General features: G+C 40.9%; 2 protein-coding genes across 2 annotated transcripts; one reads left to right on the top strand and one right to left on the bottom strand.

Moving 5' to 3' along the window:
* The first annotated feature begins 1,012 nt into the window (after positions 1-1,012).
* LOC139354685 (uncharacterized) lies at positions 1,013-5,759 on the top strand. Its single transcript, XM_070998927.1, has 6 exons — positions 1,013-1,554; positions 1,678-2,214; positions 2,245-2,560; positions 2,608-2,766; positions 3,325-3,442; positions 5,125-5,759. The coding sequence occupies exons 1-6, from the start codon at positions 1,013-1,015 to the stop codon at positions 5,757-5,759; spliced, it is 2,307 nt and encodes a 768-aa protein (XP_070855028.1).
* An 8,406-nt stretch (positions 5,760-14,165) lies between these two features.
* On the bottom strand, positions 14,166-14,516 carry LOC139354684 (uncharacterized). Its single transcript, XM_070998926.1, has one exon. It carries the CDS (start codon positions 14,514-14,516, stop codon positions 14,166-14,168), a length of 351 nt encoding a protein of 116 aa, XP_070855027.1.
* Positions 14,517-26,186: the final 11,670 nt, after the last annotated feature.

Below are 26,186 nucleotides of genomic sequence, written 5' to 3'. Positions count from 1 at the left end.
ACCTGGCGAGACGGAGGCGAACTTGACCGTCTTGACAGTGAATGCACCAAGTTTAAGCAGGAGGAACGACAACAAAGGTACGGAACCAGCCGGTGCGTTCAGGAGCAGCTCGAAGCTTCTTAGGTCATTAGTCCTGGAAAAACCCGCGGGCCAGCCGTCCCCGCGGGAAGATGATAAGTTGCAGGACGCGGCCAAGCGCCAAAGAGACCCAGGTAGCCCAACCAGTGGGCAAAGAACTGCCTCTGCTAAGAGGCCCAAAGCGGACCAGGAGCTCACCGGACCAGAACAGCTCGCGGAGATTGAAGCGCTCCTCGACGAAGTCCTCCACCTCAAGAGCGTAATGCAGGTGCGTCACATCAATGTGACCATGAAAGCGATGTTCTCGAGGATGAAGTCCCTCCAAGAAGGTGCAGTGATCTCCTTCAACCAAGTTGGAGACTCCCACCAGCATAAAGAGCCCACGGAGTGCAACAAATGCAAAGGCCCTCTCCGAAACAGCGAGAGCAAGGAGCAACAGACTCCGGTTTGTCTCCAAAAGGACAATGCCGCTCAAACGGAGTTCTGGCGAAACGCGACACAAGGCCCCATGGTCACCAGCGCGGCGCAAACAGACCCGTGGCAAAGGCTAAGTCAACCCGGCACGGTTCTAGACGGGGGAGAGCCCTCGACTCCACCAGCGCAATCGTCTGCGCGAAGAGCTCCATCGGGCTCCCAACAGAAAAAAGGAGTAATCCACAAGAAGAGCATGCCAAAAACCGAGGCCCCCGAGAAAAAACAGCCGCGAAAGGCAGCGCTGGAAAGGACGCGACCACCGCCTGGAGAAAGGCTGCTCCAAAAAAGCGGGCGCGAAAGCCTCACCGCCCGGACGCCTTTATAGTGGAAGCGAATGGCAAGACCTAAAGCGAAGTCCTAGCGATGGTCACCCGTAGGGACGACGGCAAGCTGCAAAACCTCGGCAACCGAGTAAACAAGGTCAGGCGCACAGCGAACGGGAACCTTGACCCTCTAGTTGATGGTGGAACCTTACAAAGTCAAAGACGACGCCGACTGGATAACGGACACATCGGGCAAGGCCGCGATATGGCTGTGCAAAAGAAACGGTAAATCTTTTCTGGACGTGCATAAGGGCTCGGGTTTCGTCCGAGCTCGTATAGGCGAAATGTGGGTCTATAGCTGCTATCTAGCACCTAGCCTCTCCACGACGGACTTTAGCCATGAACTGGACTTCAACGCGTTGGCCGAAGAACGGGGGTCCCCCAGCAGCAACACGAGGGGCCAAACCCTACTCAATGCCTTTGCAACGCTAGAAGTTGCGCTGCTAAACGAAGGGACGCAGGAGACGTTCAATCGGGCTGGAGCTGGGTCTATCATAGACCTCACATTTGTGAGCTCCGCGTTAGCCCGACGCTCTCTCTGGAGAATCGGCGACTTCTTCACGGCCAGCGACCACGAGGCAATCCTATGCACAGTGGGCACACGCCCAGGACCAGGAACGCGGAACAGAGCAGTCAAGGGCTACCGCCAGGAGACGCTAAACGCCGAGGAGATGAGCAGGTGCCTCGCCGACATGCACTGCTTCACGGAAGCAGACGCAAACACCAACGCGGACGGGATAGCAGCCATTCAGAAGAGACCATGAGCCGATACCTTGTGGAACTCTGAGATAGCGACCCTTAGAAGGACATGCCTCAGAGCCAGAAGATCTCTTCAACGGTCAAGAAGGACCGACAGGGCCGAAGCCGCACACGCCGCCTTTAAGCAAGCCAGGAGGACCCTGAAGCACGCCATCCTGGACAGCAATCGGGAATGTTTCCTGAAGCTGTGCGACGCAGCCGAACAGAATCCGTGGGGTGGGGCCTACAGACTCGTGGTAAAGCGAGTAAACGCAGGCAGCCGCTCTTCAACGGACCCTGAAACCCTTAGCGAGATTGTTAGCATACTGTTACCTTCGGGTAGCGCCAAGGAAAGCATACAGCGCGAAACGGCGCCTACGCGGGAGGTCGAGGAAGTAACGGAGGCCGAGGTTGCTGAAGCAGGACGCAACCTGCAGAAAAATAAAGCCCCAGGACCTGACGCAGTGCCCAACAGAGTAATGAAGCTGGCGCTGGGGCTTCGGCCAGGCACTTTCGCGGAGCTCTACAACGCCTGCCTGCGCGAGGGAACATTTTCCCGGAGATGGAAAGTGCAGAAGCTGCTTCTACTCAGCAAACCTGCGTAGCCGCCTGGTGAAGCTTCCTCCTACAGGCCAGTTTGTCTGCTTGACACTGTTGGCAAAGTGTTCGAGAAGCTCATCTCGAAACGGCTAAACCTGGCCGTAGATGCGGCTGGTGGCCTATCCCCCACCCAGTTTGGTTTCCGGAAAGGAAAGTCCACGCTGGACGCGATCCGAATGGTCACCGGGACAGCTGCGGAAGCCATACGCAGAAAGCGTTGGAAAGGCGGCACGAAGAAGTACTGTCTTCTAGTCACGCTCGACATCAAAAACGCGTTCAACACGGCGAACTGGACGAGGATCATGCAGGCACTAAGGCGGCTACGGACCCCGGAGTACCTCACCAGGGTAGTCGACAGGTACCTCGGCGAAAGAGTGCTGATTTTTGATACTAGCGATCGGTCCTGGGCACCCTGTTGTGGAACACCATGTACGATGGAGTGCTGAGGCTTCCCATGCCTGCCAAGGTCCACGTGACTGGCTTCGCGGACGACGTCGCCATCACGATCGTGGCCAAGACGATAGCCGAAGTGGAGGACATGGCCAACACTGTGGTAAGGAAGGTGGAGTCATGGCTATCACTTGCCGGGCTCCAACTCTCGGCACATAAAAAAGAGGCCGTTCTTATAAGCAGCCGGCAACTCGTCGAGATGGCCAAGCTGACGGTCGGAGGGGTTGTCATAGTCTCTCAAAGAGCTATAAAATACCTAGGCGTCATGATAGACACCAGGCTGTCTTATAAAGAGCAAAGCAGGAACGGAGGAAACTCATAGCGAGCGTCGTTACGTCCCAAATACTTTATGCCGCCCCGGTATGGGCTAAAGCCGCCGTGACGCCCTCGCCAAGTTCGCCGCATCTGTAATGCGAAAACTCAGGATAGCTGAGAGAGATAGGATAGGCCTGGACACGTAAGCTACCGCGGCTGTGCGAAGCATTGCTTTGCGGCCGTACCGCACAACATCTGCAGTTTACGCCCATTTATTTTCTAAGTGTATATTTATTAGTAGTAGTAATAAAGTAAAAAAAGGAATAAAAAAAAAAACATTGTAATACAAAATCTTGCCAAATCTATAAAAACATTGCCTCCACCAGAAAAAATTGTCATCCCCAAGCTGAAGAAAACATGCCCGGATGACTGCGAGGGACCACTGTGCTCAGCCCATTGCAAGTACACCTGCAGCCAGCACCGGTGCCCCACCAAAGAAGTAACAACCTGTGCAGCCAGCACCGGTGCCCCACCATAGAAGTACAGCCTGTGCAGCCAGCACCGGCACCGTCGGGCGCACCAAGCCAGTAAACCGACAGAGCTACCAAGAGCGCATAATTTTTTTTCCACTGCACTGTGTTGCAAAATTTTTTTAATTGTCTGCGATGCATATTTTTTCATTTATTACATAAAAAAACTGTTTAAAATTGAGCGACATAACAGTTGCCCGATTAGAATATGGCCTGAAAACCATACACAAAAATAGGCAGGAAATTATATGTAAAATATATTAATAACTGGTCCAAACAGTCAAATCTAAATTATTCAAATCGAACTAGTTGTTAATGAATAACATTACCGAAACTTACGAATCATTTCAAAAGTTTAAAATTTTTGACAGACCAAGATGCATATTAAGAATACCAACCCCAAAGATGGGTTTAATAGACACAAAAACAGTGGATTCCACTGCAAATGTTAATAATAAAGTAGAGTAAAGTAACATTGTCTTAGAATTAATTTATACATTGTTAATAATAATTGTTGTTATATAAACTTTATAAATTGCATAATAAATGTCTTAAGAAGAAATATATGAGCCAGGCAAATGATCTGGACAAAATTGAAAAAAAAATTTATAGCACAAACAACATTAATAGAAAATTAATTCTGTAATCAAATTTTAAAATTTAAGAAAAGGGAATAAAATAAAAATAAATTAATAAAAATATATTAACTAAAAATGGCTACACTAAAGGCAATTGGACCAACATATGATAGGGACATTCATTTTAAAGAAAGAATTCTGCAATTAGTTTCAGCAACTTCAGTAAGCATTTATGATTTAGAAAATTTATATATTGAAACATTTAATTTAGATACTTTTTACTAATACATTGCACAAGCACCCAAAAGGGAATTGTATTATCCACCATTCCAGGTGTACAAGTTAGATCAGTAGTAGACGAACCAATACTAGGTAGAGCAATAGTAATGACGGTCCTAAATAAATGGAATGGAATGAATTATATAAGCTAATAAATAACATAAAAGTTGACTTTGATAAATTATATAAGTCACTTACTGAAAACAGGCCAATTCAAAAAAATACTATTAAAAAACATGTGGAAATTCTAGCAAAATACTTTAATGAAGCACGAATACTAATACATGGCCAGAGGGAAAAACTAAATCAAGATCATTGGTCACAAGTATCAAAATATTTGATCAGACTAAGATCTAATTTAATATCAATTAAACAAAAGTTCAAGACATATCAGTACCGACTATACTTAACACTTCCCTAACAGTTGAAACTGGTGATGAATCGGAATCAACAAAACAAACTGACAGTGACCAAATAGAATCAAAAGACCTTACAGAAACAAATCCTAAAATAGAAGAGCAAGATTTAAATAATCTTACTATTACTATAATTCTACAGATTCTGATGATAGTTCAAGCATAATAGAAAATAAAATAAGAAACAATATCACAATGGCACAATTTAATATTGATTTTATTAATACAGCACCCAAGCTTATAAGCTTATGGTAAAGCTGAAAACTTAACAAGTTTTATTGATGCATTACAAATAATAGAATCAATAAAAGGCGAGCACGAACAACAAGCAGTTTCCATAAAAAAAAGGTGTCGCCAGAAATCTAATCGGAAATGAAACAACAATAACTTAAGTCATTTCCAGCGGACCAGGAGCTCACCGGACCAGAACAGCTCGCGGAGATTGAAGCGCTCCTCGACGAAGTCCTCCACCTCAAGAGCGTAATGCAGGTGCGTCACATCAATGTGACCATGAAAGCGATGTTCTCGAGGATGAAGTCCCTCCAAGAAGGTGCAGTGATCTCCTTCAACCAAGTTGGAGACTCCCACCAGCATAAAGAGCCCACGGAGTGCAACAAATGCAAAGGCCCTCTCCGAAACAGCGAGAGCAAGGAGCAACAGACTCCGGTTTGTCTCCAAAAGGACAATGCCGCTCAAACGGAGTTCTGGCGAAACGCGACACAAGGCCCCATGGTCACCAGCGCGGCGCAAACAGACCCGTGGCAAAGGCTAAGTCAACCCGGCACGGTTCTAGACGGGGGAGAGCCCTCGACTCCACCAGCGCAATCGTCTGCGCGAAGAGCTCCATCGGGCTCCCAACAGAAAAAAGGAGTAATCCACAAGAAGAGCAGAAACCGAGGCCCCCGAGAAAAAACAGCCGCGAAAGGCAGCGCTGGAAAGGACGCGACCACCGCCTGGAGAAAGGCTGCTCCAAAAAAGCGGGCGCGAAAGCCTCACCGCCCGGACGCCTTTATAGTGGAAGCGAATGGCAAGACCTAAAGCGAAGTCCTAGCGATGGTCACCCGTAGGGACGACGGCAAGCTGCAAAACCTCGGCAACCGAGTAAACAAGGTCAGGCGCACAGCGAACGGGAACCTTGACCCTCTAGTTGATGGTGGAACCTTACAAAGTCAAAGACGACGCCGACTGGATAACGGACACATCGGGCAAGGCCGCGATATGGCTGTGCAAAAGAAACGGTAAATCTTTTCTGGACGTGCATAAGGGCTCGGGTTTCGTCCGAGCTCGTATAGGCGAAATGTGGGTCTATAGCTGCTATCTAGCACCTAGCCTCTCCACGACGGACTTTAGCCATGAACTGGACTTCAACGCGTTGGCCGAAGAACGGGGGTCCCCCAGCAGCAACACGAGGGGCCAAACCCTACTCAATGCCTTTGCAACGCTAGAAGTTGCGCTGCTAAACGAAGGGACGCAGGAGACGTTCAATCGGGCTGGAGCTGGGTCTATCATAGACCTCACATTTGTGAGCTCCGCGTTAGCCCGACGCTCTCTCTGGAGAATCGGCGACTTCTTCACGGCCAGCGACCACGAGGCAATCCTATGCACAGTGGGCACACGCCCAGGACCAGGAACGCGGAACAGAGCAGTCAAGGGCTACCGCCAGGAGACGCTAAACGCCGAGGAGATGAGCAGGTGCCTCGCCGACATGCACTGCTTCACGGAAGCAGACGCAAACACCAACGCGGACGGGATAGCAGCCATTCAGAAGAGACCATGAGCCGATACCTTGTGGAACTCTGAGATAGCGACCCTTAGAAGGACATGCCTCAGAGCCAGAAGATCTCTTCAACGGTCAAGAAGGACCGACAGGGCCGAAGCCGCACACGCAGCCTTTAAGCAAGCCAGGAGGACCCTGAAGCACGCCATCCTGGACAGCAATCGGGAATGTTTCCTGAAGCTGTGCGACGCAGCCGAACAGAATCCGTGGGGTGGGGCCTACAGACTCGTGGTAAAGCGAGTAAACGCAGGCAGCCGCTCTCCAACGGACCCTGAAACCCTTAGCGAGATTGTTAGCATACTGTTACCTTCGGGTAGCGCCAAGAAAAGCATACAGCGCGAAACGGCGCCTACGCGGGAGGTCGAGGAAGTAACGGAGGCCGAGGTTGCTGAAGCAGGACGCAACCTGCAGAAAAATAAAGCCCCAGGACCTGACGCAGTGCCCAACAGAGCAATGAAGCTGGCGCTGGGGCTTCGGCCAGGCACTTTCGCGGAGCTCTACAACGCCTGCCTGCGCGAGGGAACATTTTCCCGGAGATGGAAAGTGTAGAAGCTGCTTCTACTCAGCAAACCTGCGTAGCCGCCTGGTGAAGCTTCCTCCTACAGGCCTACAGTTTGTCTGCTTGACACTGTTGGCAAAGTGTTCGAGAAGCTCATCTCGAAACGGCTAAACCTGGCCGTAGATGCGGCTGGTGGCCTATCCCCCACCCAGTTTGGTTTCCGGAAAGGAAAGTCCACGCTGGACGCGATCCGAATGGTCACCGGGACAGCTGCGGAAGCCATACGCAGAAAGCGTTGGAAAGGCGGCACGAAGAAGTACTGTCTTCTAGTCACGCTCGACATCAAAAACGCGTTCAACACGGCGAACTGGACGAGGATCATGCAGGCACTAAGGCGGCTACGGACCCCGGAGTACCTCACCAGGGTAGTCGACAGGTACCTCGGCGAAAGGGTGCTGATTTTTGATACTAGCGATCGGTCCTGGGCACCCTGTTGTGGAACACCATGTACGATGGAGTGCTGAGGCTTCCCATGCCTGCCAAGGTCCACGTGACTGGCTTCGCGGACGACGTCGCCATCACGATCGTGGCCAAGACGATAGCCGAAGTGGAGGACATGGCCAACACTGTGGTAAGGAAGGTGGAGTCATGGCTATCACTTGCCGGGCTCCAACTCTCGGCACATAAAAAAGAGGCCGTTCTTATAAGCAGCCGGCAACTCGTCGAGATGGCCAAGCTGACGGTCGGAGGGGTTGTCATAGTCTCTCAAAGAGCTATAAAATACCTAGGCGTCATGATAGACACCAGGCTGTCTTATAAAGAGCACCTGGAGTACGCTTGAACAAAAGGGCCCAAAGCAGGAACGGAGGAAACTCATAGCGAGCGTCGTTACGTCCCAAATACTTTATGCCGCCCCGGTATGGGCTAAAGCCGCCGTGACGCCCTCGCCAAGTTCGCCGCATCTGTAATGCGAAAACTCAGGATAGCTGAGAGAGATAGGATAGGCCTGGACACGTAAGCTACCGCGGCTGTGCGAAGCATTGCTTTGCGGCCGTACCGCACAACTTCTGCAGTTTACGCCCATTTATTTTCTAAGTGTATATTTATTAGTAGTAGTAATAAAGTAAAAAAAGGAATAAAAAAAAAAACATTGTAATACAAAATCTTGCCAAATCTATAAAAACATTGCCTCCACCAGAAAAAATTGTCATCCCCAAGCTGAAGAAAACATGCCCGGATGACTGCGAGGGACCACTGTGCTCAGCCCATTGCAAGTACACCTGCAGCCAGCACCGGTGCCCCACCAAAGAAGTAACAACCTGTGCAGCCAGCACCGGTGCCCCACCATAGAAGTACAGCCTGTGCAGCCAGCACCGGCACCGTCGGGCGCACCAAGCCAGTAAACCGACAGAGCTACCAAGAGCGCATAATTTTTATTCCACTGCACTGTGTTGCAAAATTTTTTTAATTGTCTGCGATGCATATTTTTTCATTTATTACATAAAAAAACTGTTTAAAATTGAGCGACATAACAGTTGCCCGATTAGAATATGGCCTGAAAACCATACACAAAAATAGGCAGGAAATTATATGTAAAATATATTAATAACTGGTCCAAACAGTCAAATCTAAATTATTCAAATCGAACTAGTTGTTAATGAATAACATTACCGAAACTTACGAATCATTTCAAAAGTTTAAAATTTTGGCAGACCAAGATGCATATTAAGAATACCAACCCCAAAGATGGGTTTAATAGACACAAAAACAGTGGATTCCACTGCAAATGTTAATAATAAAGTAGAGTAAAGTAACATTGTCTTAGAATTAATTTATACATTGTTAATAATAATTGTTGTTATATAAACTTTATAAATTGCATAATAAATGTCTTAAGAAGAAATATATGAGCCAGGCAAATGATCTGGACAAAATTGAAAAAAAAATTTATAGCACAAACAACATTAATAGAAAATTAATTCTGTAATCAAATTTTAAAATTTAAGAAAAGGGAATAAAATAAAAATAAATTAATAAAAATATATTAACTAAAAATGGCTACACTAAAGGCAATTGGACCAACATATGATAGGGACATTCATTTTAAAGAAAGAATTCTGCAATTAGTTTCAGCAACTTCAGTAAGCATTTATGATTTAGAAAATTTATATATTGAAACATTTAATTTAGATACTTTTTACTAATACATTGCACAAGCACCCAAAAGGGAATTGTATTATCCACCATTCCAGGTGTACAAGTTAGATCAGTAGTAGACGAACCAATACTAGGTAGAGCAATAGTAATGACGGTCCTAAATAAATGGAATGGAATGAATTATATAAGCTAATAAATAACATAAAAGTTGACTTTGATAAATTATATAAGTCACTTACTAAAAACAGGCCAATTCAAAAAAATACTATTAAAAAATATGTGGAAATTCTAGCAAAATACTTTAATGAAGCACGAATACTAATACATGGCCAGAGGGAAAAATTAAATCAAGATCATTGGTCACAAGTATCAAAATATTTGATCAGACTAAGATCTAATTTAATATCAATTAAACAAAAGTTCAAGACATATCAGTACCGACTATACTTAACACTTCCCTAACAGTTGAAACTGGTGATGAATCGGAATCAACAAAACAAACTGACAGTGACCAAATAGAATCAGAAGACCTTACAGAAACAAATCCTAAAATAGAAGAGCAAGATTTAAATAATCTTACTATTACTATAATTCTACAGATTCTGATGATAGTTCAAGCATAATAGAAAATAAAATAAGAAACAATATCACAATGGCACAATTTAATATTGATTTTATTAATACAGCACCCAAGCTTATAAGCTTATGGTAAAGCTGAAAACTTAACAAGTTTTATTGATGCATTACAAATAATAGAATCAATAAAAGGCGAGCACGAACAACAAGCAGTTTCCATAAAAAAAAAGGTGTCGCCAGAAATCTAATCGGAAATGAAACAACAATAACTGAAGTCATTTCCAGATTAAAAAGCAACGTCAAAGGCGACACTGTAGAAGTGTTGTAAGCAAAACTGATGAACCTACAGCAACGCAATAAAACTGCCAACATGAATGATGCCATATCAACATTTGTAAACAGTTGCACAGAAGCAATCGGACAGCCAAACACTGTCCTATTTTACAAAAATTACCCGCAGCGCGGCGGAAACCGCTTACGAGGAAATTACAACAATAGTACCCAAAAGAATACTGGTCGAGACCAATATAGAGGAAACTATAGAGGACGTGGCAACTCGAGTCGAGGCCACAACAATAATAACCAAAATAATGTCGATTAACCAATAGCCAAACCAATAGTACATCGGGAAACTCACAAAACCCTTTAGATATTCAACAGTAGAAAATGCATGGGTTCATGCCGTTAAACTCAGTCAGAATATATTTGTATCATTCAATCATGTGGCTACAGGAAAAGAACTTGTCTTTTTATCATATCGTGGATTTACATTTCTCCTGTGTGATGGCATTTAAGGAATCGATTTTATAAAAAATACAGCTGTCAATTAGAGTTCAAGCCATCTGAAGATAGGCTTATAATTAGACCTAATAACTTAAAATTTCCAATTTATGTTCCAATAACATACAGTTCTGGCAACAACTCAATACTTCTGCCAGCAAGATCCCAAGTTATTAGAAAAATTCAACTAAATTCAAAAGAACACAGTGTATTGATTCCAAATCAAGAAATTAAGCATGGTATTTATATAGCAAGTACCATAACAACATCTAAAAACGCATTCATAAGAGTACTTAATACTACAAATAAAGATCATGTAGTCAGTACAAATAATTTAACTTTCGAACTAGGATGTAATCAAAATTAATCTAGAAAATAAAGAAAAATCTGTATTATCTCAACTTTCAAAAAAATTTCCTCTACAATTCAAATCACAGCTTTCAAGTCTATGCACACAATATAATGATATTTTCGGATTGGAAACCGAACCAATAAGGACAAATAATTTTTATAAACAAAAACTGAGATTAAAGGATGATAAACCAGTGCAAATTAAGTTTCTCACTAGTGAATTGATTAAAAAAATTTATTTTTATTTTTAGCAATGTACTTGTACTTTTTCTCGAATTGTTCTACAGCTCGATTTGGATCTCAAAAACGGACTGACTGCTCTCTAGTTCAATGATCAATAATCAAACCTCAGATTAAGAGAATTTATCCCCAAAAATTGATAAAAAGAATGACTCAAGAGAGTCGGAAAATAGGATGATGCAATTTGCCAATTAAATTCGGTGTCCAATCTTGGCCGGAAATTGGTGTTTACATTAGCGGAGTTTAGGGACCGCTTTGGGGATCCTTTTGCTTACGTTAGCGGACTCGGGACTCGCTTTGGGGATCTTTTGTTTACGTTAGCGGACTCAGGGCTCACTTGGGACTCCGATTGTTTGCAATATCGGTTTGGATGTTTACAGCATCCGTTTGATTCGGACTGCGTGAAATTGATCTGGGTGGGAATGATTTGGAGACCTGCTTGACGGAAATAGCTAACCACGGCTTTATCTCGGGTCTGTCAGAGTTATTTGGAAATTAGCTTTCGGCTCAAAGTTATTTATAAATTGGCTAGGAGCCCCTAAATAATGTGTCATATAACTTGCACACTGGGCCAGCCGATCCGATTTGTGGCCAAAAATACGTTTTTTTTTAAAGAAAATGACCAGTCCGAGTATGGAGTCCTTTTTATAATACATTAATCTAATTTATTCCAAAGTTTCAAAGAATTCGGGCAAGTAATTTTCTTTTACCGTATTTTTAAAGTAAAAAATTCATCAAATATTGAGGGAAATTAAAAAAAATCTAGAAGTCCAAGATGCTGATGTAGCTGTTCGACTTCTTCACAAAATTTTTAGGAGTCATTATTTTCAACAAGTTCAAAATATTAAATAGCTAAATAGCTAAAATAAAAATATTAAATATGTCTTACTTGTTTCCTAAAAGAAACTTTTTCGTTGATTTTTACTTATTTTTTTAGCAAATGAGTACTTTGCTTTTCGAGTTCTTTTGAGTGCCATCCCCGAATGAAGTCATTACATCAAATATAAATTCCTTAATTAATTTACTAAAATAGCTCATCGCCGATTCGATACGGTTTTGCCTTAGTTTTCAGTAATTTTAGTTTTAATTGAAGGCTTAATTTGAAGTCGAACCATTTTGATGAGCTTTACTAAGAATGCCCAAAAAACGTTGCTGTATTTTTATACCCGTTACTCGTAGAGTAAATACAAACGCTCATATATATCGGTTGATAAAACTGATTGGGACGTATGGCTTCTGTTTGGGGAAGACAACAAATATGCCACCCTTATAGTTATAATTAATATAGTAGAATAGGTTATATTAAAATGTATAGCGTTTATTCGGAGCGGCAGACGAACTGTGTAAAAGCTCGGCTATAATAACTTCATATAGACATTTGCAGGCTTACAAAGTAGTTGCTGAAAAGATAAGCGACAGCTTTAGTGGTATAAGAAAGAAGGCTACAAAGATATGCATAGAGAGCTGCAGGTGCCGTCGTACACCTATGCGCGATCTGCTCCGAAAATAAGCTAACAACTATACATCTGTAATGAACAACGTTCACAATGGCAGCTGAAAAAACTTTCGATGCAACGCACGCTCTTATGTTTCAGCTGCGCTCGTCGGCTTGAGGGGATGGTATAGGGGTGTTGCACCGAAAAATGCCATAATGTTGTCAACCTATCTTTAAATTAGCGTCCTGCGACAAAATATGCCCCACAGATACACATAGACATGCACTGTAAGACACAACTACAACCGTAGATAACGAAACTACGAACTGACACCTCATATGCACACACACACTCAAACATGACCACTGATGTTGTTGTAGTCAATGCCCACCCTACCTATGGCCGTTACATCCTGGGGAGACCTCTTCCCACGGCCCCTTCCACATTCCTACCGGTGCTGCCGCAGCCCGAGTTCAACTACAAAATCTCTTAGAAAATCATTATAATTTATTGCCTAACTCTAAAATGAAACATTAAACATATAAACATAAGTATAGATGAACAAATAAATCTTAAAACTCAAACGGGACGTTAAATAAAAAACTTCAAAAATAACATTTAATTAAACAATATCTTAAAACTTTAATTGAGCCCTGGATTGAATTCGGAAATCGTTATCTCGAAAATTTGTCGCGCAGCGACTGCAGTCAGCGCTGCCAAAAGAAACTACACGCAGAATATATAAAAGCAAATGAAATCAAAACAGTAAAAGCATTTGTGGATCTGATAGAACCAAAACTACAAACATAAAAATCCCTCGGCAACGGCCGGGATGCGATACCAGGCGCGCATGCGCGACTGCTAGCGAGCTCTGACGCCGCTGCTTGTGCGCCCAAGTGGCGGTAAGGGGGAAAGGGAGGGATGCTAGCGGGCGACTACGTTCTTATCTTCTTTTCATTTACTTCTTGCGCTTCTTTGCGACGGTGCGCTCTAGTTTGCCCTGCGGGGGAGTTTTCTTGCGATTATTTCGCCATCTCGGAATCGATGGGCAGAACGGCTAGTTTGTCGACGGCTCTCTTGACCAGACCCGTAGCTGTACGGACCATAGCTACTCGGATGACTCCGTCCCCGCCGGGTATGACTTCCTGGATGCACCCAAGCTGCCATCTCAAGGGTGGAACGTTGTCCTCCTTCTGCAAAACTGTGCTTCCAACCTTGATAGTAGACGTTTCGACGCGCCACTTGCTCCTCTCTTGAAGTAGGGACCAATACTCGCTGCTCCACCTTTTCCAGAAATGTTGTTGCATCTGGGTCTCCCGTTGCCATCTGCTGAGGCAGCCTCCGCGAAGATGAGTAATGTCAGGCTCAGGAAATTAAGTGTAGCTGGAACCCTTCAGGAAATGCGCCGGTGTTAGCACCTCAAGGCTTTTAGCATTTTCTGATATTGGACAGACGAGAGTTAAGGATAGCAGAAATCTCATAAGCAAGAGTTCTTAATTCATCGATGGCTAAGATGGATGCACCGACGACTCTGTAGAAGGGAAATCTAGCTGACTTCACAGCAGCCTCCCATAAACCACCGAAGTGCGGGGCACGTGGTGGGATGAACTTCCAATCGATCCCATCAGCTAAACAGACGGAAGATATCGATGCTGTGTGCTCAAAAAGAGCTCTTTCAGCTCGGCAAGCTCGGTCTTTGCACCGAAAAAGTTTGAAGCATTGTCGGTCCAAATTGTACGCGGACTACCTCTAAGGCTGATGAATCTCCTCAGCGCTGCGATGAAAGAATCCGCCGTGAGATCCTGGACCACTTCCAAATGAGCAGCCTTCGTGGAAAAACAGACAAAGACGGCGATATAGTACTTGTGGGCGGTCTTATTTCTGGCCTCTGCCTTATAATAGAATGGCCCACAATAGGTCACTCCTGTGGTATGAAAAGCTGGATTGGGCTGCACTCTATTTGCTGGCAGGGTACCCATGACGTGCTTCCAAGTAACGGGCTTCAATCGGAAACATCGAACACATTTGTTGATAACGCTGGCGACGAACTTGCGGCCTCCAATCGGCCAGTACCTTTGCCGTAATGCGGCAAGCAGCGCCTGCGATCCTCCATGCAATTATTTCTCATGATAATAAACGATGATCACCTTGGTGACTGGATGATCCTTGGGAAACAGTATCGTAGTCCAAGTTTGTGTTCTGAAGCTTTCCACCCACGCGAAGTAACCCATCGGAGCCGAGTATACCGAGTTTCACCCCAGCTCTAGAACTACTTTACAGCTTTAAAAACAATCCAAGACCTAGGAAACATTAAATTGTGAGAATTATTTTACATTTATCTATGGGAACCAAGCGAAAATCTGCTTTTGGAATGAAGCTTAATAACCGATATATTTCTTACAGAGGGTGGAGTCAGAAAGTTAACTATATACAAATATATATAATATATAATTAATTATGAATTTAAAGAAATATGTGTACAATAATAAAATAAATAAAACAAGGAAGAACGCTGTAGTCGAGTACCTCGACTATCAGATACCCGTTACTCAGCTAATGGGATCAAAGGGAAATGGAGCAGCAAAGCGAGATTGAAATGCGCCACCTACCGACGGTAGACAGATTTAAGCGTTATGGGCGTTAGAGTGGGCGTGGCAACAGCTACAGTTTTGGGCGGTTTGTGGGCGTAAGAGTGGGCGTGGCACTCTGCTGAAACAAACTTGCGCTGCGCAGGAATCTCAGGAATCTGCATGCCTAATCTCAGTATTGTAGCTTGTATAGTTTCCGAGATCTCAGCGTTCTTACGGACAGACGAACAGACGGACCGACGGACAGACGGACATGGCTAGATCGACTCGGCTGGTGATCCTGATCAAGAATATATATACTTTATGGGGTCGGAAACGATTCCTTCTGCCTGTTACATACTTTTCGACGAATCTAGTATACCCTTTAACTCTACGAGTAACGAGTATAAAAATATTAAATAATCCTACAAAATTTGTTTCTGACAGTAATTAATACTACAGGTACAAAAGAAGGGAAAGTATTTTATTCACTGAGGTACGTCGGGTACTTGCGAGTTGTTTCACGGTCGTAACTTCATCCCTGGTCAATGGTTTTGAGATGTATGATTTTATCAGTCGTCCTGCTCCTTGGGTCTTAAGCATGTGACTTTGATGACGGTCAGGTGATGATAGTTCACGGCAAGTCTGTTTGGCTAACACATATGAGACACTATGACAACTCATAACACTTGTTAACAGTTAGTTACCATCTAAAACCAAGTACTTTACAGATACTAGCTACGGATACAAGTACTGTACAGGTACTATACAAAGAGTATCCATCCAAAAACAAGACTAAACAAAAAGTAACCATCAAAATACTGCTAGGTAACAACTAAATACAACGTGTCCAACGTGTCAAATCCATGTCAGTTGACTACTACCCTAAAAAATGTTATATCTCCGGATAGTCTTCAAAGTCAATATCTATTAAATTTTGGATGGAACAGTGAAAACGAAATTTCTGGACCCCACTGGCAAAATTCCCTATGTAACTCCGAGCGATTTTGCAAAAGTGGTGTAAAGCTACCAATCGCATTGCGGAGTTGGTATTATTATGCTAACCCCAAATTGTGGTACGGAAGTCAACACAGCTGGAATGTGAAATTGTCGGCTAACCGCGAAAAACCAAGATTTGTAATAATTGGATTTACACTAAATGGAGAAATTATCAGAACTTATGTTGAAAGTTCATTTAAATTCTGAATCATATCCATATGATAATCTGAATGTTGATTTAAGTAAGAATCAGTATGCTCACCTATATCAAATGTACACAAGATTTTAATCTATTGTATTTACTAAAATCGTGAGTCACAACCATTTTTGACCCCAAATTAATTTAAATTGAAGGCCCCTATTATTGATCTTTCATATCAAAATGAATCAGTGAAAACTGGTCCTATTAATGTGAGAATTTCAAAAGAACTGAAGACACCAAGTCATGAAAATACTCAAGCTTATTGTCTCCTTATAAAAGACCGTTTAGTTGAATACAACCCACGGAAACGGAATATTACAACGAGTTCTTTAACATTAGAAAAATGTTGAAAGATACTGTTTCGATTGATGTTCAAGGTTTCTTAGATAATAATAATAATTTTATTCTAAAGGAAGTTGGAATTGTATTCGAAGCGGAAAACAAATTATTTCCTAAGGTGTGGTAAAGAAATAATTTCTACATTCGTTTTTTAAGAGTCGTTAACTCGGGGAAATGGGCTGTCCTTCATTAAACAGGTTTAAAGGAAACCGGATTCCCTATTGTGATACACACCCTAAGGGCGGGATTTGTACTCTTAACAATGCATACATGTGGGGTTTTTTAAAGTTTATTAGGATATTTAATTTAAGATTAAGATTATTATTTACAGCTTCACAAAAATATAATCTGGGTATTCCCTAAACTGTTTAATTGCTGAATTGTTGAATTTTGGTCAGCTGTTAATCAGCTGTTCCATACAAAGTGAACTTTCAGAAATTTCAACAATTCAACAGCCTCACGGCTGTTGAAAATTTTGTTGAATTGCTGAAAATCAGAGTTTTCGCTGTTCTCGACTAAAAGTAAGAGGGTAACTCTGGTCACTTGTAAACATGGAGGAATTGCAATCGTATAAAACATGCAAATAAAGGATATATTATAGAATGCTGCCTGTTAGCAGTTCTAATAGCTTAGTTTTTGGCATATTCTTGGCATTTTCCTTAATTTTAAAAATAATCTTTGGCAAACACAGCCTGGCAATTTGACAATCTGACAAACAGCTGACATCTTAAAATTAAAAATTCAACAGGGAACTCTTAGGGTCCGTCCCTTAATTGCTTAAATTTTCTGTTGAATTTTCAACAATTCAGCAATTCAACAGTTTAGGGAATACCCTGAATGTCTAGAGGTTTTTAAGAGTTATATTAATTCGCGAACGTCGTTGCTCCCGGCTGTTGCGTCGTCTTCGAATTCTTCTTTCAAACTCTGTGGCTCTTCCGTTGCCGCTCGACATAGTTGTCTCGTCCTTTTTGCTCTCGTCGTCGTCTCGAATGCTTAGTTGTTAGAATCGTCAGACATGTTTGCAATATTGTTGCTTGTTCGCGAAGCTTTCATATACTCGCCACAACTAGAAGACTTTCCATTACCGTAATTGTAGTTTCCCAGTTTCTGAACGTCACAGGACTTGTTGGATTTAACTTTCCTTACTTGATATGGACCCAAAAACTTTGGTTTTAGTTGCAGGCCAGTACCGAATTGAGTTCGTTTAATGGCCACTAAGTCTTTTATGCCTTTTATTGTTTGTTATCATTTATTCATTAGTTCAAATGGCGTGGAATCAGTACTTCTGGTGTTTATGGCCTGTTGGCCCTGTTGACATGTTGGTACCATTTTGTCGGGTTGTCCACGCTGAGCGTGGAAAGTACTGAGATGATGATAGCGTTCAGTCTTTCAACTTGGCCGTTGACCCTGAGTAATCCTGTGGTAGTTTTTATATCTATCAATTGAAAAAAATCGAGCTTTGCTGTGATAGTTTTACGATGGCGTCATTTGATGATGTTGATTTGGTTGGGTACAGCCAACAGAATTTTGTGAATGAGTCAATAACGGCAAAAATGTGTATAGTCCTTACTTGTTGAATCAAGGGGTCCAAGGAAATCTACATGGAATGTGTACAGCGGAGCTTCCCACCGTTACGGTTCGAGACACCGCCACAGACGAATGAAGATTTGTTCGGGCCAGGGCCATACCCCATCTTCGACACCGTCATCAGCCACAGCGCCGTTCCCGGGACCAACGCCGCTGTCCTCGGTAGCAAGGGCACACCCACGACCGGAGCAGTTGTGGCCACCAGCGAGGTCAATCCCACCTCCGTATCTATCAACGCCCCCGAAACCCCAGGCATCACCACCGGCACACATCCACGGCCGAAGCAATCAAACCCAGGACTGGCAACCCCATGGTCGTCGGAACCACCGGGACCGTATCATCCATGCCGCCCTACAACCACCTGATCATCAATCGCGCCCAGGCGGCAAGCTCAGAAGTCGTTACCGACACTGCCTCGTCCGACTGCGCCACAATCAGCGCAGACGAGTCATCCAGGCTCCCAAGCACAAGCCCCTGTTCGCGGCCAGCCGGCGTCGCCCACCCCAACAAGAGCGCAGAAGGAGCACGGGGCCACAGCGCCTATAAGCACATGGTGCATCAGCCGCGGCTCAGAGGCGCGCGACCGCCAGGGCTACGATAGACAGCCTGCTATATGCCCCCTCGATAAGCTCACCCCCACCAGGCGGTGCCATTATGGCCAGTAGTAGGGAAAGACGGGTTCTGGGACAATTAGCATATTAATGGCCCCCGGCCCCCCCTCCCCCCTCATTAACGTATGCGGGTTCTGGGACAATTAGCATAATCCAATAAATTAACTGATTTTAATGGGCTTTGAAGTCATAAAAATGTCACGATCATGTCTATAAAGAGTATACTTAATTGCCCCCATCGGCCCCACATCCCCATATGACAATATTGATCATGTATCCTTCCCCTCATTATGTGCAATTAATAGTCAGGTGAGAAAGGTGCACGTGAGAAAGGTCGCACAACCATAGTATCCAAAGGTTGTTATCTTAGAGGAACATATCCGATCATGTTGGGGAAAGGTGTGATCACGTACCCTTTTGCCTCATTATCACAGGTGTTGCTGTGCACGTGTGAAAGGTCGCACACCCAAAGTATTCAAAGATGGTTATCTTAGAGGAACATGTCCGATCATGTTGGGGAATAATGTTTCCTATGATTGTAAAACTAATTTAGAAATCAAAAGAACCCCAATAAAATAAATCTCACAAGTTAATGATTCTCAGATGTGGAATATTTTCAAATACACATTTTTGTTTCCACCCCAGAACGTTTAACTGGTAAATTGTCTAAGATTCTCTCCTTTCCACAAATGGGTCATAAACATGTCATAAAAGGGATTCAAGCAAGAGCTACCCAAACATGCGCACCTGTCAATTACCTGACCGCAATAAAAGGGACACATGCACAACCCAGAAGGCGCACGCTCATTGACAAGATCATAGGGCTCACGCCAACGACCTCATACGAGCTCATACGACGTTCCCATAATAGGGGTTGAAATCACGACCGCGCAACAACTCGCAAGTAGCCGACATATCTCAGTCAAGGAAATATTTTCCATTCTCCGTACCTGTAATTTTAACTCAAAATAAAAAGTCAGAAGTTTATTTTGGTACTGCGAACATGTTTTATTATGTTATTTAATCATTTTCATTCCTTTTTCTAGATTATAGTATTTATTCATAATGTTGAGTGCTTCCTTTTTATAATCCGAAATTCGATGGCATACACAAGTATCAACTCCCTCAGTGGCTGCATCATTGCTCCACACGCAGGTGTTCATATGATTTCCATGAATAGATGTTTATACCCGTTACTCGTAGAGTAAAAGGGTATACTAGATTCGTCGGAAAGTATGTAACAGGCAGAAGGAAGCGTTTCCGACCCCATAAAGGATCACTAGCCGAGTCGATCTAGCCATGTCCGTCTGTCCGTCTGTCTGTCCGGATGAACGCTGAGATCTCGGAAACTATGAGAGCTAGGCTATTGAGATTTGGCGTACAGATTCCTGAGCTTCTTACGCAGCGCAAGTTTGTTTCAGCACAGTGCCACGCCCACTCTAACGCCCACAAACCGCCCAAAACTGTAACTCCTACAGTTTTGATGCTAGATAGAAAATTTTAACTGAAATGTATTGTTCTCATCAATACCTATCGATTGACCTAAAAAAAGTTTGCCACGCCCACTTAAACGCCCACAAACCGCGAAAACCTGTGACGCCCACAATTTGCATGCTAGATAAAAAATTTTAACTGAAATGTATTGGTGTCGTCAATACCTATCGATTGATCCAAAAATAAATTTTCCACGCCCAATCTAACGCCCTTAACGCTTAAATCTGTCTACCGCCGGTAGGTGGCGCATTTTAATCTCGCTTTGCTGCTTGCATATCTCCATTTCCCTTTGAGTAACGGGTATCTGATAGTCGAGGTACTCGACTATAGCGTTCTTCCTTGTTTTATATTACCTCGTTCACATTCAAAGAGTTTTGATTGTATGAACTGGAGCCGTACATAGTGTGCATTGAACAGAATTCCGTCAGATACATTCAAATTTATTTATTTTAACTGAATGCATGTTGTCTATCTAAGTCAACAATCTCGTCTTACCCTTTTAAATATGCTTACACGATTTATAAGGAAATTTCTACAGGTTTTCATCTTTTTCTTTTACCCAAAAATATGCATTCTCGAAATTCAACAAATGAAAAATCTTTGATTTTTCCTCTTCTTTTACCCAAAAATGTGCATTCTCGAAATTCAACAAATGAAAATCTTTGTTTTTTCCCAAACTCGAAATGATTTTTTCCAAACTGTCCCCTATTGGCTACCTGAGTATGATGGTGTGTCTAAAAAATGACCTTTCTTCTATCCAACACTCTCCTTTGTTCTATGATTTTGTGTCTCCTTTATCGACTTGATGGTGTCCTATTGGTTACACTTGTATCAAATATTTTTCAAAATCAATACTTCTCATCTCTTCTAACCAATGAACAGTCGATGTAACCTAATAGCATTGCCTATATTGTTTTCGAATTTAAAAAAATCTTAAGTATGCATCTCTCATCTTCAATATTATCGTTCACGCCCACTTCAAACACTATAAATGATCGAGGACAATAGTTAGTCTTCCAAAAATAGTCTTGAAGTGGGATACTCTGCTACGTCAAACACAACTTAAGTAAAAGTGAAAAAGTGATCGTGAAAAAAGAATTTAAACAAAACGAATAAAATAAAATGAGTAACCAAAATCAGTTTTGCCAATCCTGCAAGTGTTTCTTGCTAAAGAATAAGTGGGCAAATCATGTCCGTTAGGAGTTGCATAAGCGAAATGCAACTCAACCCCTTGACGGAAGAGTTAAAAAAATTTCTGAGGGATTCAAGGGAAGAATACTACATTACATGTATGTAAACGATGGATCGGACTTGATCTTACCTGAGAGTTTCTTGAGTGAAGCTGGATTGTCCCTGCTACCTCATCTCAGCATTCTGTTAGAAAGTTATACTTCAGCAAAAGTCAACTTTGAACTGTTTGCAGAGTATATACTTTTTAAAGATGAATCTGAAGAAATTGATATGAAAAGCTTTCAAAGTAAAATGACGATCATGTACAAAGATTCTGACTTAGAAAATATCTTCCATGAACATACCATGGAAATAATTTCAAAAACACAAGAATTTCAAGAGAGAGATAGTGGATGGTCTCTTATAAAATTGATTCGCTTGGAAATGAATGTGAATCATTATACACCGATGGCTGGTTCATCTTTCATACCACTACCTCGTTTCCTTTTAACGAAAAAAGCAATAGTTAACGTTTGTAACGAAAATGACCACTATTGTTTAAAATGGGCTTTGACTTCTGCCTTGAAAATTGTTAACAGGCCGCAAAGATGTTCGGCATATAATATTGATATATCGCTGGAGATAAATCGTATAATTGATGAAATAATATTAGATTTCACAAAAAATTTTTTAAAGAAGAATACTCATATGAGTTTAAACGTATTCGGATATAATGAAGAAGAAGAAGAAGGTGGAAATGGACATTACATGTACATTAAAAATATTTCAAGGTAAATTCTTTTATTCATTTTTATCTCTTTTAAGCAATTAAATAATTTGTATATATTTCTCTTTCAAAGACTAATGACTGCTCAGAGAGGAAATCAGAAGAGGGCGCAATATTTCTGCAATGTGTGTTTAAATTTTTCCAAAACTGAGGAAGCTGCATTGAAACACAAAACGCTCTGCAGTAAAAAGGTCTCAAAGATGCCACACCCCCAGAATAATACTTTGGAGTTTACCCAGGTTCAACATCAGCTTCAAGTTCCATTCGTTGTCTACGCGGATTTTGAATGCATTCTGGAACCGAAAAATCTTGAGCCCTAAATTATTTAATATTAATGAACATATTCCAATATCATATGCGTATTATATAAAGTGTGCTTTTGATTCTAGACTAGATAAATTTGTTTTAGAAACAGGAAAAAATTCGGGAGTAAGTTTTGTAGATTCATTGATAAAAAATTTAACTCAATTGAGTGATGACTACTTAAATAAAATAGTTCCTATGAGAATGACTTTGGATGACCAGAAAATATTTGATAATTCATTGAATTGTTCTATTTGTCAGAAAGATTTAGGGACTGATAGGGTTAGAGATCATTGTCATTTCACAGGTCGCTTTAGAGGTGCAGCCCACTCTAAGTGTAACTTGGATTATAAAGTTAACAAATTCATACCAGTATTTTTTCATAATTTTTCAAAATACGACTGTCATTTGTTTATTCAAGAGTTGGGAAAGATTCCCGGTGAAATTTCCGTAATACCAATAAATAAGGAAAACTATATTTCTGTCTCAAAGAAAATAAAAAGTTTAAGTGGAAATAGTTTTGAAATTCGTTTTCTCGATACATATAGATTTATGCCATCAAGTTTAGATACCCTAGCTTCTAATTTAGTTGATGATCAATTGAACACTGTAAAATCGTTTTTCAGTAATGATATAGAATTTGGACTAATGCGTAAGAAGGGTATATTTCCCTATGAATATTTAGATAGACTCGAGGAAACTTCCCTCCCACCAAGGGAAGCATTCTATAGTAATTTAACGGAAAGGGAATGCTCTCAGGAAGATTATGATCAAGCTCTTAAAGTTTGGTCGCATTTCTCTTGTTCCACTCTTAAAGATTATTTAGAATTATATTTAAAAACTGATGTATTTCTTTTAACCGACATTTTTGAAAACTTCCGAAAAATTTGTATGCAAATTTATTCACTTGACCCAGCTCAGTATTTTACGACACCAGGTCTATCTTGGGAGGCAATGTTGAAATCTACAAATATTCAACTTGAATTGCTGATAGATATAGATATGTATAGATTTATTCAAAGTAGCATTCGAGGTGGTTTAGTTCAATGTTGTCATAGATATACAAAAGCAAATAACAAATATTTGTCAGATTATGATTCCTCGAAGGAGTCTTCATTTTTAATGTATGTAGATGCGAATAACTTGTATGGTTGGGCAATGTCACAACCTTTACCATATAAAGATTTTAAGTGGAAGTCTACCACAGACATAGACAATTTTGATATTAATAATATTCCAATCGATAGCAAATACGGTTATTTTTTGGAAGTAAACTTAATATATCCATACCGTTTACATGATCTTCATAACGATCTTCCATTTTGTCCGTCAAATTGTCTGGCCTCAAAAGAGGATAAGGTAAAAAAATTAATTGCTGACCTGGGAAATAAGAAAAATTATGCAATACATTATCGGAATTTGCAACAATGTATACAGAATGGGTTAGTATTGAAAAAGATCCATAGAGGTGTTCAGTTTTTACAAAAGCCTTGGTTAAAGAATTACATTGATCTAAATACTTTACATAGACAAAATGCAAAAAATAAATTTGAAAAAGATTTTTTTTTATTAAGCTTATTAGTTCATGGATAAATCCAAGACTGGACGAAAAGCACATTGTGCCAAAACTTTAATTTCAAAATCCAATTTTCATAGTGCAACTAAAATTAATGATAATTTCTATGCAATTCAAATGAAAAGATTGTCCGTTCTATTTAATAAGCCAATGTATTTAGGATTTGCAGTATTAGACTTATCGAAATGGAAAATGTACGATTTTCACTATCAATATATGAAGCCAAAGTTTCAGGAAAAGTTACTCTTAAATTATATGGATACTGATTCATTTATCTATACAATAAAAACTGAAGATTTTTATAAAGATATTCGTAATGATCTTGAAGCAAAATTTGATACATCGGACTATTCAGATGAAAGAATTAATCTATATAACTTTAAAAGAGTTAACAAAAAAAGTTTAGGGTTTTTTAAAGATGAGCTTAACGGTAAACTCATGACACAATTTGTAGGTCTGTGCTCAAAGGTTTATTGTTATAGAATAGATCAAGTTAAATCTTCACATAATAAAGCAAAGGGAGTGAGTTCACGAAATCTTACAATCGAAGACTATAAAAACGTTCTATTAACTATGGTAATAGAACAATGTTTAGATCAAAAGCATATAAAATAACTACAGTTAAGGTAAATAAAAAAATTCTTTGTGGCAAAGATAACAAAAGAAAACGTAATGTTAATGAAACACAATTTTTAGAGTTAAGTAATGAAGACCATGGTACGACATCAATAAAACATCAGAGATTAATTGAAAAAGATATTTTAGAAAATGTTGAATGGCTAGAATCAAATTCATTTTGCTTGGGTGAGATGATACAAAATAATTATGTGAACGATGGAGAATCATTAGATAGCCTTAAATTTCAAAACGAACATATTGAAAAAGAACTATTTTATAAGTCAGTTGAATTGGAGATGTTTTATTATGATCGAGACCTTGGAAAATATAAATGAAAATGATTTTGAGTTTGTAAAAAGTATTTTTATTATATTTAATTTTAATTTAAAACGTTTTACAAAAATATTAATATTAAACTTAATATAAGATAAGATAATATGTAAATAAAAATTAATTAAATAAATCATTTATTATACTACAAAATGTCTTCCTTGTTTATCCACCTAGTCTTTGAAAACCCAAGCCACTTAACCAAAACTTTATTTCCTTTTCGCCTTACAATTTTTTCAACTAGGTATGTGTGGGGAAATCGTGTTTTTTTCAGTTCTTCTTTATAGAATCCGCCCTGAATCGGGCTACCATCTAAATCTTCTAGTAAGTATGTTTTAGGGTATGTATTCTTCACCTTTCTAATTTTAAAGATTTCAGTTGTATAGTTTGGTGTATACCCTTTCTCAAAGACATGTTTATATTTACTGATACGAACGTGGTCCCCCTTACGGAATTTACTTGCAACAAATATTTTCAGGTGATTATACGATGTTTGTAATATTTGTTTTTCATTGGAAGAATTGACTTTACTTGGACTCATTTTTTGCTCTCTATTATTATATTTATTAATTAATTGTTTATACATATCTATCCACTTATATTTTCCATTGAAACTAAACTCACGCCACATTAACTCTTTAAGAGTTCTATTGAAACGTTCAACTATTGATGCTTTTAGAGTACTGAAGGTTGAATAATGATTTATCCTATAACTTTTCATTAATACCTTAAATTTGGAATTAAAGAATTCAGTGCCATCATCAGTTTGCAGGTTTCTTGGTGTTCCATGACCCGATTTAAACATTCTCTCCATGGCTTGGGAAACATCATTTGCATTTTTTGATTTTAATGCCTCACCCCAAGCATATTTCGAAAATGTGTCTTTAACAGTCAACAAGTATCGGTACCCATCATTAGATTTTGAAAAGGCTCCCATTTCAACCAAATCTGCTTTGCACAGATCGTTTATATCCCTTGTAATAACTCGTCTTCGTTGAAAGTTTTTTCGAGATGGTCTCGCTTAATCATATTCTTCTAATAGGCTGAAAAGCAACACCTTCTAACC

The sequence above is a fragment of the Drosophila suzukii genome, unplaced genomic scaffold (assembly GCF_043229965.1).
Source record: "Drosophila suzukii unplaced genomic scaffold, CBGP_Dsuzu_IsoJpt1.0 scf_13, whole genome shotgun sequence".
NCBI lineage: Eukaryota > Metazoa > Arthropoda > Insecta > Diptera > Drosophilidae > Drosophila > Drosophila suzukii.
The sequence above is the reverse complement of the archived record's forward strand: the minus strand, read 5'-3'. Positions and strand labels throughout refer to the sequence as shown.